Source organism: Amblyomma americanum, chromosome 3 (assembly GCF_052857255.1).
Source record: "Amblyomma americanum isolate KBUSLIRL-KWMA chromosome 3, ASM5285725v1, whole genome shotgun sequence".
In the NCBI taxonomy this organism is placed as follows: domain Eukaryota; kingdom Metazoa; phylum Arthropoda; class Arachnida; order Ixodida; family Ixodidae; genus Amblyomma; species Amblyomma americanum.
In genome coordinates, this window is record NC_135499.1 from 105,929,503 (window position 1) to 105,945,314 (window position 15,812).

Genomic DNA, 15,812 nt, shown 5'->3' on the forward strand with positions numbered 1-15,812 from the left:
GTAATGCACAAAGCATGTATTCTAGATTTTTCATTCTCCTAATTTCCGATATAATGTGTTTAATATTTAAAAAATTTTTGTGAGTCTCCCAAACTTTGCCAAAGATTTTTTTCTTTCGTAAGAGATATATATATATAGCTTTTTTCTGAGCATCATTAAAAAGAGAATTCTGTTACACTACGATGTGCTGCAATAAAGAAAAATAGTTAAATTAATTGACGGAAAAATTTTTTATACACACGCCTCTGAAATTACTTGTTTTCCTGGAGCAAAGAAAGAGTTAATTCAAATTATTTGAATTATTAGAACTTGAATATTTGAATTAGGTGGGTTTTTGAATGCACTGAAATAGAAGCAAAACAAGAAAGGTAAGCACCAAATTTTGCTACCATTACATTCAACAAATCTGCGGTCGATGTTTCAACGGGTAATTCCTCCTAAATTGGGCTCTCTCATCGTACTGGTTTCAATGTACAGTCTACAGCGATTTTAAAGTTATTGGGTTTCTGTCGGCCAACAAGACCAATAAATGTTCCCTGCTGTGACGGTTTCTTAGCCTGCAATACAAATGACGGTGCAGGACAGAGGAATTCTTTGGGTAGCTAAGCTCATGCATTCCTTTCAGCCTTCTTGCAACAATAAACCGCATTAGAGCAGTTTATCTGGAGAGTTTAGACCTCAAGTGATAACCTTCAAATTCTATCACACTGTATGCAGACCATGGTCGCACATCACTCCCGATGTAACTCGGTTACTGGAAAAGCTCTTCACCGCTCGCTGGCCCTTTTATCCTCCGACTTTGTCAGCATGTGCTGAGGCGGTAGCCAAGATCGGATACATCGCATCAGTGTCATGGTGCAATGCAGGTATACACAAAGAAACGGCTGTCGTTTCAACAAGAGTGACAATGAAGAGTGCGCGCGGTCTATCCTACCTCTCTGGCCAATCTGGGCATGGCACGGAGTACTTTGTAGCAACGAGTTGAGGCGATGCCGCCTGCGGTATACTCGAAATAGAAACTATAATCTATGTCGCTGCCGGTGGGGCCTGAGCGCGCCTATCACTGCCGAATGGCGGCCAGGCAATGGTGAACTACAGAGTGTCGCTTTGGCCAGCGTGATATAGCTGCAGCGCACGCTAAGTCGTACTGCCGCACTGTATAATGCAGGGCGGCGCAATCCTTCGTTACCAGTCGAACTTGGGTGTTCCCAAGTTTGTAACAAGCTCAAATGTTCACGTATAGCACCCTGGGTATTCGAATTGGGTGTGAGCTGCCGGCTGGAATTATCCCGTAAAGTTTCTTCACAATATACGGGACCACAAACTCTAAATTATTTGCAATTTCAAATTAACTAATATTGAATCAGCATGATTTTACTACAATTGAAAGGAGAAAGCATACTTCACAGGTTGAGCGACACCGTGTAGGTATAAAATAAAACAAGGAGAACTGTTGCACGTGCAGAGGGATACTGACCAATGAACAAGCCCCACTCGGTGTCCAGCTCCATGTGGTGTGCTAGGCATCCACGCATGACGCTGTGACAATACGACGAGCAGGGCTTCAGGTTGGGGAGGCCGTGGCAATGCGGGCAGTAGCTCATCTTCATAAGTGCATGGCTGCAGTTAGCCGTGGGACCAACCTGGAACAATCATTACAACACAGATTGGTGAGACTTCAACATGACACATATTGTGTAGCAGTCACCAAGAAAGTGACACTGTTTTTTTCTCCAACAACTTCACAAACAGCCACTTCATTCAAGGCACTGGCAATGTTTAGTCAGGAACAGTAACAAAACATCGTTTGCATCCAAACTCAGGATGTCATGCTACCTAGAAGAATGCATTGAAAAGTGCTTAGAAATGTGTTCAGCGCATATTGATATTTCAACTTGAATAGCCAGGTACTTGCCGACTCTGAATCTCCTCCAATGTGTGGTTCAGCAGACATATAAAAACACATTTGAAAAATTGAAAATTGGTTTTTGGGGAAGGTAATGACTCAGTATCTGCCTCACATACGGGCCAACACCTGAACCACTGCGGTAAGGGAAGGGATAAAGGAGGGACAAAGGAAAGAAAGAGGTGCCGTAGTGGAGGGCTTCAGAATAATTTCGACCCCCTGGGAATCTTTAATGTGCACTGACACCGCAAAGGACACTGGTACCTTAGTGTTTTGCCTCCATCGAAATGCGGCCACCGCGGTCGGACACACTTACTGCAGGGGCAATTTAAAGGATACGTAGAGGTACATCAAAGGATAAATACAGTACAATTAAAAGTTGGCCTCTATTGATAAGGTACCGCGTTATGATCATGAACGGACCATTCTTAGCGAAAACTGAGCTCTTTTAAGCAAGAAAAGACCAGGAAACGACATAAAGGTGTCGCCACCTCCAGCCAAATTTGTAACTAAAATGCCTGAGCCAACAACGAATTTGGGGAAGGGTGCTGATCCCAAAGGGTACGCTACACCACCATTCACTTCAATATGGTGGCAACGTGTCCTTTTTGGTAAGGACATCACGAGTTTGGATCGACTAGCGGGAAGATTTTTAAATCAAATTTTCTTGCCAATAAGTGCATACTTGGCTGCCAGACAAATAGCAGCACAGCCACAAGGAGCCAGATAATAATTTTTTTACTGAGAACAATAACAGGTTGGGGTTGTCTCAGTGTCCCCTTGAGGAAAAGGCTAAAGAGCAGGGAGTAGGGAACAAATGCACCCATTCCGTCGAGAAATTTTGCTCGTCAAAACGCCACTGGACCCCCCTTTTCTTTTCCATGAAAAAAAAAGTCAATACTTGGTGAGAATAAGACCTCCTCTGCCAAGAGTGGCCCATACAGCTACCCCCGATTTTTTTTTCACTTTGTTTTGCCATCTTGAGCAACCATGTGACATACTGGAGCAGAGCTTTCATTCACCCACTCGAGCATGGAGAGATGGCTGGATCCACCATCATTCAGAAAAGGAGCCCGTGACTCGGGCGTGGAAATCTATGCTGCTGATCCAGAGCACCTAACTTAATTGTGCGATGGAATGACATAAGCATCACTTTCTGAAGCACAAACAAGCACACACGCACGCACACCACTCAGATGACCCCAAACTTAGCTGTTTCTTTTGTCGTCTCTCCCATGGAGTTCACGTATCTGGAAGCGTAAGGTACAGAATTCCACACGCAAGGGCCAGGCTCCTTTTCTGAGCGATAGGGAGCGCCCAGTCGTCTCTCCACGCATGAGTAGGTGAATAGATCAAGCCCTGTTGCGTGGGGGGCGCTTTGAGGGCACTGATAGCAATTCACCTGCTGCAACTACTAGCGAAAAAAAAAAAAATGAGAGAGCGAGAGAACGGAACTTTCTCCGCTTGAATGATCCTGAGCAACCTCAAAGCGGGGAGGGGGGTGAGGGAGAGTCTACAGCAAGCAAGAAGGGAGGCCGCCTCATTTAGTTGGGGGCTCGACCTTCGCATCCACAAGCTGGGGCCGAAAGGCGCGCGCGGCGGGCCGCTCTCTGTTCGGCATGGCGTGACGACAGCGAGACCGTGATGCTCCGCAAATAGCGACCGATTTGGGCGCATCCGTGAGAACGAACACGCATGCTGGCCGCCCGCAGGAAAGAAAAGCCGGAGAATTATTGAATAGATCCCCGTCGACGGTACAGCGCCCGACATGGGTCTTAGGGCGGAGCTCTACAACGCACAATGGCACACGCTTCCCGCGTTACGCAAACGCACCACTGCTGGCGGCCGCATAGCGTGCGACGAAATTCGTCTCCGTCCGGACCACCCTTTCGAAATTCTGAATTACCGTGCCGCGAGCACGGTAGCCGCGGGGAGAGCTAAGATTAACGAGGAATCTCTGTACAGCGCACAGAGATGCACAGCGCTGGAAGAATTGCCCAACACGGTACGTTCCGCTCATCTACTGCCTCGAGGGGGCGCGCGCGCATGCTCACGTGCCACGACGCATGCGCAGTAGTCAGTGCACACCGCGGAAACGCATCGCGGAACACGCTGTTCTAACTCACGCTCCGTGAATTAAATTACCTAAGCCCCGAGGACTTCATTCAAACAGAACGTGTCGCAGCTGCGTGCCGGATATAGCACGGAGAGTGGACGCGCATGCAGTCTTGGCCAAAGCCTTCAGGCCAAAGGCTTTTCGCTTGAGCCGCATAATGGAGCCATCACGGCATGATTAAAGAACCAAGGACCCTGAAATGCTAGGAAAAGATTTCTTCTTGAATTATCCTTGATTTCTTGAACGCTCCGCTACACGGAGCACACAAGGCCTGGACATTCACCCCACTGCAAGTGAACTTTTGACGGGGGGTGCACATACGTACCTCCATGACGCTCTGAATGACGTCCCTGCCGACTGCCAGCGCCTGGACGAAGGTGCGCGTGGCGACGAAGGAGCGCTTCACTTCGAGCGTCAGCTTCTGGGGCACGTCGCCGAAGGGCCGCAGCTCGTCGCGGTACTCGCTGACGCACTGCAGGTAGCGCTCGCTGAGCGCGTACTGCGTGTTCATCACCTGGAACATCTTGCGGTACAGCTCGAGGAAGAAGCCGTCCAGCGCGTCCACCAAGTCAACACCTCCCGTGCGGTAGTACTTCTCGAGCTGCTCGAACATGTCGTGAAAGATGTAGGAGTTGGTGTCGTACTGCATGCCGTAAGTGCGCAGGAACATGCCGTGGAAGTCCTTCTTCGAGGTCTTCAGCAGCTCCCTGAAGAACTCTGCGCATCACAAGGACGTCCACGTTAATGCTCCGCAGCTCTCTCTCTCTCTCGCTGCCACAACTCCGTTCAGACCACAGCGAGCACAAATTTTGCGCGGTGCTTTTAATACATTTACAAGAGTACTTATTAACGTCACTCAAATGAGGCATAGCAGCCCCAACAACTGAATACGCGTCCCCCTGGTGAGCAGGAGTGCAGCCGGACACTGCATCCGTTCACCGGCGGTTATTACAGTTTAATGAACGTATTCTGACACGTAGTTCCTGTAGTTGGGCGCGATTCACTAAAAAATTTGATCAACATTGGGCCATATAGGTGGGACATAGTTCTTACATCTTCAGCGAGTTGGTCAGTATAGTCGCCCTGCTCTGGTATCAACATGTTTGCCACTATATAAACGGAAAGTATTGTTATAAACAGATGCGTAAGCATGACGACGCAAGATGTACAAAGGCGTTGAGCCCAACCCGCCTTTTTTTTTTTTTCTTCGTGCGACACTGGCTACGTTGCCCTCGAGTACGGACCTCCCCGGACATATCTTCGCGGCAAGCATCTCAATAAGTGCGGATAATTTAAGCCCACGCTACTTTCCAAAGTGGACATCAGTTTTATGCGCACCAGTACACAGACTGCTTTTGCACACAGACTATTTCTTTCTCGTTTCCTCCCAACGGACCCAGAAGGAGCACACGAGGGCCGAGGCCAGACCTTCGCGATGAGTGATCCGTCTGCCGTAGTGACGTGCGACGCGTGCTGCCAGCTTTTTTAATACCGGCCGGCACAACGGCGTATACGTCACTCCTCCCCCACCGCTCTCACACAGCTGCTGCCCTTCCTGCCAGGCCGTTCTTTTCTCTGGGCCGGGACCAAACGCCAGCGAGACAGGCCGCCCCAAGAGTGCCGCCCTTCTTTGTTTACCCATCGCGCGGCGGAACACGGCCGTCCACCAGGCCAGCGCTGCAGCAGGCGCGAAGCAAAACAAAGCCGAGCCGCGAAGAATGAGCGCCTCAACTCGGCCCCAGATGGCGCGAGGGGGCGCCCAGTACTACAACGCTGCAAGCCTATTACGTGTACGCGGCTATACGCACGCACGCACACAAACACTCGCATACCACGCTGCAGTTGCTGGCCGGCACATAAGCGTTCTCCTCTGGCGAGGCAGCAGCGGCCGACGCGGTGTCACAAACACATGTAACTGCGGCCGCAAGCACACACACACACACGATGGCATCCAAGCATCGCGAATAGCACGCGTGATTGCCAGCACGACGTGTGCTCGCGGACGCTAGCAGAGACATGCACGTACAAACTTACTACACGCGCGGGAACAGCCGAGCAAACGATGCCTCGTCTAACCGATATGTCTATTCGGTATCTCGCGTAATGGTCCCTTTGTGTTCGCTCCTCCACCCCCAACCCCATCTATGCGGCCCCATCCTTCTCCGCTTCCTTCCAAGTACCCGCGGGCCAAATGATGATGATAATGATGTCCCGCAGGGGAAGCGGTCGATGATCGCGCGTTCCCACTTGGCGCTGCACTGCCGCGGCGGTGGTGCCAGCTTCGGGTTCGCACGCCTCGGCTGCTGCTCGCACTGAGAACAGCCTCTAGAGGTGCACAGGGACGGATGGCGCCAGTCAGTGCTAACAACGAAGAGTGTAGAAGGAAAGGACAGGACGTGCCGACACCGGAGTAATAATAATAATAATTGGTTTTGGGGGAAAGGAAATGGCGCAGTATCTGTCTCATATATCATTTGACATCTGAACCGCGGCGTAAGGGAAGCAATAAAAGAGGGAGTGAAAGAAGAAAGGAAGAAAGAGGTGCCGTAGTGGAGGGCTCCGCAATAATTTCGACCACCTGGGGATATTTAACGTGCACCGACATCGCAAAGCACACGGGCGCCTTAGCGTTTTGCCTCCATAAAAACGCAGCCGCCGCGGTCGGGCTCGAACTCGGGAACTCCGGATCAGTAGCCGAGCGTCCTAACCACTGAGCCACCGCGGCGGGTCGACACAGGAGCGACGAGCCTCATTTTACACTGCCATCGCATCCTTAATGCTTCTGTCGACGAAGGGCTTATATTAACCACCGCGTAAAAAGGAAAGTCAAATTCACGCTGGCAGCCGCAAACTGTTTATAATTCTCAATGGGAACCGAGTCGGGAATCCCTGAACTGACTCTCGAGTTCATTAAATCTGTTAGCGACGTGGGGACGGCGTGAACACAGAAACTGAGGCACAACAGACACACTGATATACGCGCTCTGATCACAATGTACTACACATAAAATCTCTCCTCCATCGCGAACGGCAACTGAAGTCAAGCAAGTCAGCGCACTGGATGTGCATCGCGCTAGTATCTAGCATCTGGGCGAGAGCAGCTTTCGAAATACGCGGATAAATAACGCCTCACGGGAACCCCTAAAAAGGTAGAAGGACGCAGGCGAGAAACACGATATCGGCCCTTGCTGCAGTATGCCTATACACACACACGCGTGCAATACGCGGTCTTGCCCAAAGAAGGCTCGAGTCCAATTCCCGGAAACCCCGCTCGCGCAACCTGCTCAGCGTCACGTCGGCGGGGCGCGCGTCGGCCTCCCCACACACGTGGCGATGAAAGAGCACGGCACCGCGAAGAACACAGGGCAGCGTCGTGACTCGTCACGGCCGGGCCCCGCGCGGCGCCGACAGACTGACGTGCGGGCCCCCGGGACTCTTGGGCACCTCCCCTCCCGTTGTCGGCACTTCCAAGGGTTCTCCGGAACCGACTTGGCATTCGTCGTATCGATTTGGGCGCCTGCTCTGTATCGTTTTATGCAGGAATGCGCTTGATACGTCTATATGTGTTGCCCGTTCATCCGTGCTCACCTTGATGGTAATAAAGGTCGTGCAGATATATCAGCCCAGATTCAAGCTCGCCTGCATAACGGTAAAGTGCCGTCACGTCTCTATTGAGACGTATACATGGCCACACTGCACATGTGACAGGGAAGGAATAATGATAACAATATTAATGTTATCAAAGTGCGCTTCTGCGGGAGCTCCCATAACATGGAGAATAGCAGAGGAAAAGAGCGACACACTCCAAAGAGAAAGGAGTAAAAAAGGGGAGTAAGTTGTGCTCTCTAGCGCACTTCCGTTTATAAAAGAGTGCGCTATAGAGGACAGGCTACTCTACTTTTATCCTCGCACAGGCGTATTCGCGTTTACAGTAACCGTCGCGCGAAGCGCACCGCCTTTCTTTCGGTTGTGTACATGTAACGTATCACAACATCACACACATTACAACAGAGAACACGATAAAGCAAAGCAACACAGCGCATGTATGCATTCGTGCAGGAGTCGTTAACAGGGGCACGACTGCAAACTTTTGATTATTTGGCAGCTTGCACACACGCAGCACTTTTCAACCCCGAGGAGCTGCGTCTAGCGGACAACTTTTCTGGTGCGTTTGCTTCCTTCTTCCACGGAGTTACGCAAGCCCCTTTTCCAAGCACGGAGTCTAGCATGGGCACAAACAGCAAACGCGCGGCGTGCCTCCGAGCAGCGGCTGTTCCATTCGATCCGTATCAAAATCGGAGGATATTGCGAGCGAAGACACTACATAAGTAGCCCACAGAGATCAACGACACGTTCCGAGCGCCTCGAATCCCTCCCCCGTTCTTTCCACAAGCAGCGCAGCACGCCGATCGCGACGATGATTGACCAACGACGCAAATCTTTTATCTCGATTTGTTCGCACACTCCGCTCGTATACACCTCGACATCTTCCCGCGCTCCCAGCTGCTGCGGGGGGCGTCATTTGTCTTTCCGCCGACGCCATAAATCCTGCTCCACGCATTCCGCCTTTTTTTTTTTCTCGCAGAGTCACAACAAAGCTTCCTCTTACCCCTTTCTTGCTTTCTTTCTTTCTTTCTCCTCCTGATTTACGTCCTTCGCGCTCTGTGCACGCGTCGCAGCAGCAACGCACCGCCGAGCAGCCGGCGTCCCTTTGCTGTCAATCCCTGCCGGAGGGCGTCCGCCGGCAACAATAACAACATCCCGCGAGGCGTGCAAACAAACACGTGTCTCTCCGCTAGACCGGCCTTCATCTTCCCGACGACGCTCTTCTCCCAGCGAGCGCCACGGGGCTTCTTCACCTTGGACGGGGAGAGGCACCCGTTCTCCGCGGACACGAGCCCGCTCGGAGCTTCGCAGGGATCAAAAACAATGGACCCGCCGGTGCGGCGCACGACGCCATATAGGCCTGCTGCGCGAACGCACGAAGCGTAGTATACTGGCGCGTGACTAATCCGCCATCCGTTCCGATGGGAGGACACACAAACAACGCGAAGAGAGAACCCCTTTTCCAATTCGGGCCCGACGCTAGAGAATCCCCGTGCACAAGCGTCCCGGTGAGCCGGGGCCTTAGAGCGGCGGCGCTCTTCGCTTGTTTGGACAGCTCGACAGGCGGCGGCGCTCGGACGGAGGGGGCGGAGTGTGCTCCGATGTGCCGAAGTGTGCGAGGAGCCGAGTGCGGGCTCGCAGCGAGGATGCGGGGACGGCGGGCCGATCGAGCGAGCGGACGAGAAGCGCAAAAGAGGCCCGTGGAACAGCGCTCGGGCATCAGAGGCGGGGTCGAAAGGGGGCGGCTGATGCAAGCCCGAGGAACGGAAGGCCTAAACGCACTATACACTCGGCGATCTCCACAAAGCGCCGTGTGTGGCATCGTTGGATGAACAGAGAGGGAAGCGCTCTCCTTTGAGCGGCGCTTCCGGGATGAGCCCCCCAAGTGCAGTTGAGAACGAGTGAAGGAAAGGAGGGGGATATCATTACAAACAGAAGCGCGATGGATGTCCAATGGGGGGCTCCGACAAGCGGCTCCCTCGCTGTGTAAGCGTACGAGTGGTCTTCAGTCGACTGTGTACGAGTGCCTATAGACGAACGTGTTATAGGAGGCAGCTTCATCCATTTCTTTTTTAAATAAAAAGATTCGCCCACGAAACTCGCTCCCTAACTTGGTCGCTGAAATAACAACACGCGGTGCTTAGCGGCCCAAGAATCGCCAGCAAAGAACAGGCGGTTCTTCTACGAAGGCTATTTGGAACCACTTCTGTAATACGCTGCACCGAATCCTCAGCCTGCTGCGCGGAGCCGTTTCTTCATCTGACGATCGCGACCGGGAACCCCAACTTCACGAGTGTCGTATGAGAAATGCCCACATTCCGCTTCGCTGAGTGCGTGCACCTCTCGGCGCGTTTTGTGGGCCGTGTTTTTCCCGATGTGGAATGCGTCGCGCACTCGTGGATCGATCGGCCACACTTGAAGCACGAGGCCAGGGAACGTAAAGGGACGGCGAGTGCACATCAGCGTCAGAGGGAGACAGAACAGCAGTTGATAGTAAGGAGGGGAGTAGAGAGACGACAAGGTTTGCCCCGCTATAAAAGAAGCACATTCAGTATCCTCACATCATCACCACTCATATCGACAGCACCGAAAGTCAGGGATGTACACTAAACTTCTATACAAACGGGCACTCGCGCGCGAGTATAGTATATATATATATATATATAGGTTGGTTGGTTGGTTGGTTGGTTCTGATTTAATGTCTGCTACGGGTTTCATGTGGACCCAAGATATTAAATTTATTTTCGGAAATATGGTGGAGTGCTTGAAGCACTCCGGCACAGGTTTTTCCCGGTATTGCACTTCCTCCGGGATCGGCCCGGGACATATTAGCGCGCGCGTCTTTCCTCTCTTAACTTTCGACTCTCCTACTTTAAGCACGTGGCAGCGGTTGTGGCTCAGCTTGAGCCAGTGGGCAGGCCCGTGCACTTTCCCTTTCATTCTTCCTCGCAGCAGCAGCACAGAGCACCATCTCTCTCGGACCGCGACCACTGTGGCGACCACTTCGCGAATGCGCGCATCAGAGAAAAACCACGCTACAGAATGTCCCAGCGCAGATGCCTTGGCAACAGGAGGCCCGAAGGAGCGCGGGCTCCTAATATAACAGCGCGGCCGGACACGTGCCCTCAAGGAAAAGGGCAGCAGCCTGTCTGAGAGACGGAAATAAGAAGAGGGTGGCAGGGCACAAGGGGGCCATCGGACGCAGCCCGCGCCAGCAGCGGGATTCGCCGTAAGTGCTCTCGTATGGCCCTCGTACACGGGGCGCCAGCGGTGTTTACGCATTCCCTCGCCCCAAGAAGCGCAAATATTATTGCGGGCGCGCGAGTCCGGAGAACAGAGCAAAAAAAAAAAGGGGGGGGGGGGGGGGGGGGCTTCATCGCCACCGTGGTCCGGTGTTCGATGAAACGAATTACGATAAGCTGCGTCACCACCTTCTCGCCCAATCTATTCCCGTCTCACACCCTTTCTGCCTAAATTCCCTCACTGCGGACAGCTCATTTTACGCATATGGCCGATTACGCGTACAAAAGCCCTAACTCATTTCGGAGGGAAGCCACTCCTCATCGCGCGGGCTCGTTAACCCTTCCGACCCCTGGAGTGGCCGCCCCTTTTGAAGGCTTCCTATACAGAGAACTTCTGCTCAAGAAGCCAGCCAGAACAACACTAGTGCGCGAGGATGCTGGAAAGCAGTTTTGGTTCCGGTTTAGTATGTATACATATAGAGGAAGAGGGCTTAGCCCTCAGGAAGGAAAAGGAGCGGGGAGAGGCAGCGAACAAGAGAGTTTGTACACACAGAGAGAGGAGGCCCCTAATATACACACTGCTTCTGATTTGCCGCGCGCCATTTTGAGCGCACGTCGCTGACCGCTCTCGGCAGCGTGCGCGCTGCACCGCTAGATGGCAGAAGAAGCATTAAGCGACAGGTTAAAAACGCGGAAGGTAAAAATTTGATAATTTTAAAGATCAAAGAGCCACCCACCGCGGTGGCTCAGTGGTTAGGGCGCTCGGCTACTGATCCGGAGTTCCCGGGTTCGAACCCGACCGCGGCGGCTGCGTCTTTATGGAGGAAAAACGCTAAGGCGCCCGTGTGCTGTGCGATGTCAGTGCACATTAAAGATCCCCAGGTGGTCGAAATTATTCCGGAGCCCTACACTACGGCACCTCTTTCTTCCTTTCTTCTTTCACACTCTCATTTATCCCTTCCCTTACCGCGCGGTTCAGGTGTCCAACGATATATGAGACAGATACTGCGCCATTTGCTTTCCCCCGAAAACCAATTATTATTATTAAAAATTAGATAAATTCAATGGAAAAGAAGCATAGTGTAGAACTATATCGATACTGGAAACAGCAGATCGGGAAGGAAGCGTTTTATGATAACTGAAGAGGCAGCGCCCTACTCGTTGAAGCCAGGTCAGGATGTCTTAGAACGCGCAGCCATAAAAAGAAATTTAACGAAGAACATGGCACATGTGCTGTGTGTGGTAAAGGTGTAGAAACCTTAGAACACCTCATACTAAAATGTGATGGTATCCATCCCGATGTCGATGCAGGCACAGTCACTCTTCCCGGGACCCTAGGGTTTAGAGATAACAATAGTCGTGTAAATAAATCGCGGTAGAAATTAGCAAAAAGCGATTGGAATATTGGTGGCTCAAAAGCAGAGAGGTGACATAAGGTTAAAAGTGTAGGAAGACATATTTAGAGAAAATGGCGAAATTTAACTTACAACACAGTCAAACAAGAATAAAAGAAAAAAAAAAGCATGGTGGCAACTGCCATCATCCCGTTTAAAAGGGGACGCTCCTACCTTCCTTCCATCCATCCATTAAATGGATGGCGTGTGCGGGGCGGTGTCGTGTGTCGTGGCGCACAACAGGTTGCCATTCTGCGCACTGGTCATGCAGTACTGCTGAACGCGCTATGTTGCATCCCCCGTAGGTGCTCGTTGCATTACAAGCTCGGTTCAAAGAGGGGGTATTAATTAGTAAGCGCAAAGCTAGCGGCGCGCGAGAGGTATCACCGCCTGCAAAGAGCGACGACGTGCGACAGACCACTTCAATCCCACTGACGGCGACGACAAAGGCATTGAAAGCAGGGAGCCGTTGTGGCAATGTCCCGTTGGCTGGCTGTAGAGGACCCTCCAGACGACGGACCACGGCACTGAGTGGATTTTACGCGTCGATACGTAGCCAGTGATGTAAGCCATTGCGGAATCTCTACGCTTCACAAAGGCGTAAATCAAGAACCCAACCGAAGGCGCGTGGCCGGTAAACCCTCGGACGAGGGGAGAAAGGATACGCTTCTTCTCCTATCACAAAAGAAACGCTAAGGAAGAAGGCCCTTATTCAGGTCGGAAGGACGGTTTCAGTGAGCGGTGCACAGTCGCGGCGCGGAATAGCGACGGCTCGCGCGCTGTCGCGTTCGCGAGTAATTAAATCCTTTGTTCTAGTTCCACGTGGCAGCAGCACGCCGCATTAGGCAATCTCGCGGCCGCATTCGAAGCGCATTCATATAAGAATTCCCCGGAAGAGGCGAGGAAGCGGAGCCGCCGCAGCGCGCCATTAACCCTCCTCGAAAACAATGTGCCACCGCGAGAGAACAATTGCGCCGCGTATAAAACATGGGCCTCCTCGCGGGCTCCCTATACACCTATAGCTCACCACCACCTCCCGCTTCTTGTTATTTATTCTACAGCCCCTGCATACTCTCAGCATCTCCATGCATTTTTACTCGCGCCTTGATCACCGCTGTTTCTCTCGGTGAGCAGTAAAAGAGCGGCAGCCGCACAGCCATTACAGTGGCAACTGCACCGAGTACCTGAGAATACCTGCACGACAAACGAGCCCGATGCGCGAGGCGGACAGCAAAGCGCGGGGGAAGCCCACGCCAAGCTCCGTTAATTGCCGGCGAATGCCACGGCTATAGCTGCAGTAACGAGTCGCAGGGAGGCGCGGAACTTTAGGAGAGTAGAACACGAACAGGACATGCGTGTGTGTACGCGCTTATGCAGGTGTGCGCAATACGCGGCGAACCAGCACGGTCACCACAGCACGCTCACGGTGTACCACATTAACGGACGCCAACGGGGAGCCACAAACGAGCGGACCGAAGAACAGGAGCCACGCGGTCCAAGAAGAAATGGCAAGAACGTGCCGCCTTTCACGGCGAAGGGAGGAACGCACCGGGCGCAATGCATGCGGCAGAAAGGATGGCATATCGAGCAGCCCGCATTCCTCGACCACCCTGCCGTTTCCCCCACTCACGGTGCGGGGTCTTCTCCACTCGGATTTACGTTCGGCTCGTCGTTCCGGAGCAGACGCAAGAGCGATCCGAGCACTACTGGAGCGGGCCGGGAAGAGGAAAAGGAGGCTCCGGCGGTCGCACGAAACGAGCAGGGGAAGAAGACGCAGGATGGGTTGTAATGAGCCCCGGGCCGGATAGGTGTACCGCGTTTTCAGCCGCGTAAGCAGCACGACTGTGGTCTGGCCGAAGATCTGAAATGTGAACTCCTGCTGTGCACGGCCGACAGTGATGGCCGATAGCAGCCGAACAACTCGGGTCACGGGTACGCACCGGAGGACGCAAAGTGAGGAATCCGTATATAGCCGCCGCAGTGAATTGTCTTCTTTTTTTTTTTAGCTCACTTTTGTTACCAGTACGTTAGAAACTGACTTTGCTCTCAGCGACTTTGCTCTCAGTGACTTTGCTCTCAGCGTGTTTCGCTGCAATTTAGAAGGAAACTTCCGCAAAGGTTTTGCTACGAGTTTTCAGGCGGTCGGTAATTACTGCGCCAGTAGATGATGCGCTTAAAACACGCCGCATGCTGCCCACTAAGGCGAAAAAGAGACGTTAAGTTCACATGTGTGGATTCCAACTGCTATTCGATGTAACCCGAGTACGTATACAGACACCGGCGCATGCACAGAAAGTTTCGCTCTGCGCACCGCTTGCCTCTGGCGCAAACAGAGCATGCGTCAGAACCTGACTTCACTGCTGACGCGGCACGGCGGAAGCCTGCGGATGGACATGATCAGGGAGCGGAAGCTTCCAAAGCCGCATGCGTGTGGGTGTATAGTATACGGCGCCAGTAACACACACACAGCGAGGACTGTAACAAGCAGGCACGCACGCCTGCCGGAAATATCGGAACACTCGCAGAGGCAGCGGCGAACACGCAAACCCGCGCAGTGCACGCCCCCTGCCGATCTCCTCTGCCTGGCGTTTCCGAACGGGGTGGGTGCGTGCGGCCACGAAAGCACGTAAGACGGCCAACAGCGGAGGCAGCGCTGGTCCAACTAGCGAAGGTATGAACGAAAGAAGGAGGAGGAGGAAAAAGAAAAGGCCCACAATACGGAAGGCTAAGGCGGTGCACGCGAACAGACCAATTGACAGAACGAGAGACAGGTTATTCGGAAACAAGGAGAGAAACAGAAGCAAAAGAGAGAGAGAGAAAGACAAAGTGGGGGCGGGGTTACGTTTGGCTCAAACAGGGGGTGCCCTCTTCCTCCTGCGCCAGGAGCAGACGCGGCGTCGGCCGAATCGGGCAGACGAGGAGCGGCAACCTCGTAATCCGTCCTGGTGAACTTTCGTGCAGGACGCCTGAAGCCTCACGTAGCCCGCCGCACGTACGACGAGGACGACGGGGACTCTCGGGAGCCGCGTCGTCTGCCTCTTTTCTCTCCACCCTTTCCGGTCGTTCGCGCCTGTCTTGTCTCAGTGAAGCACGACGGGGTGTCGCTGTGCGGCCGGCAGCCTCCAAGCGTCGAGTGCCTGCGGGACTTGGAAGAGCCAGGAGCGCGGCGCCCCTCCTCACGAGGCCATCCAGAGTGCGCGAAGCAGCCGCACCCTCTAGCGCGAGAAGCTGGGAGCGCTGCACAGCCTTCGGATAAGCCCGCACTGCGGGCAACTATCGACACAGCGGCTCGAGCCTCGGTCCTGCATCATTTAGGGAACGCAGCAGGGAGGCAGCTCCCTTTTGCCCCGCTGCCGCGGCGAACAGTTGTTTTCCCGCGCACGGAAAGGAGAGAGAGAGAGAGAGATGAAAACACAGGGAACCTGTGGCAAAGGGAAAGATCAATCGGGAAAGGGGGAAAATAAAAAAAAAGGCGACCTCGAGCGCATGTACACCAGGCGTCCAACTGCGGAGCTGCTGCGAGCGCATGCTAGTATACATAGGCCGGT

At 53.0% G+C, this 15,812-nt stretch overlaps 2 protein-coding genes across 4 annotated transcripts in view; both read right to left on the bottom strand.

The window, feature by feature from the left end:
- The window catches only part of AP-1sigma (AP-1 complex subunit sigma-2), a 524,179-nt gene that overhangs the window by 104,432 nt on the left and 403,935 nt on the right, over positions 1 to 15,812 (bottom strand). The window lies entirely within an intron of this gene.
- The window catches only part of dlp (glypican dally-like), a 129,254-nt gene that overhangs the window by 11,636 nt on the left and 101,806 nt on the right, over positions 1 to 15,812 (bottom strand). Inside the window, exons 3-4 of the mRNA XM_077657667.1 lie at positions 4,348 to 4,739; positions 1,478 to 1,643 (exon numbers count right to left, since the gene is read on the bottom strand). Coding sequence (XP_077513793.1) covers positions 1,478 to 1,643; positions 4,348 to 4,739 — 558 coding nt within the window. The remainder of the gene's footprint in view (positions 1 to 1,477; positions 1,644 to 4,347; positions 4,740 to 15,812) is intronic.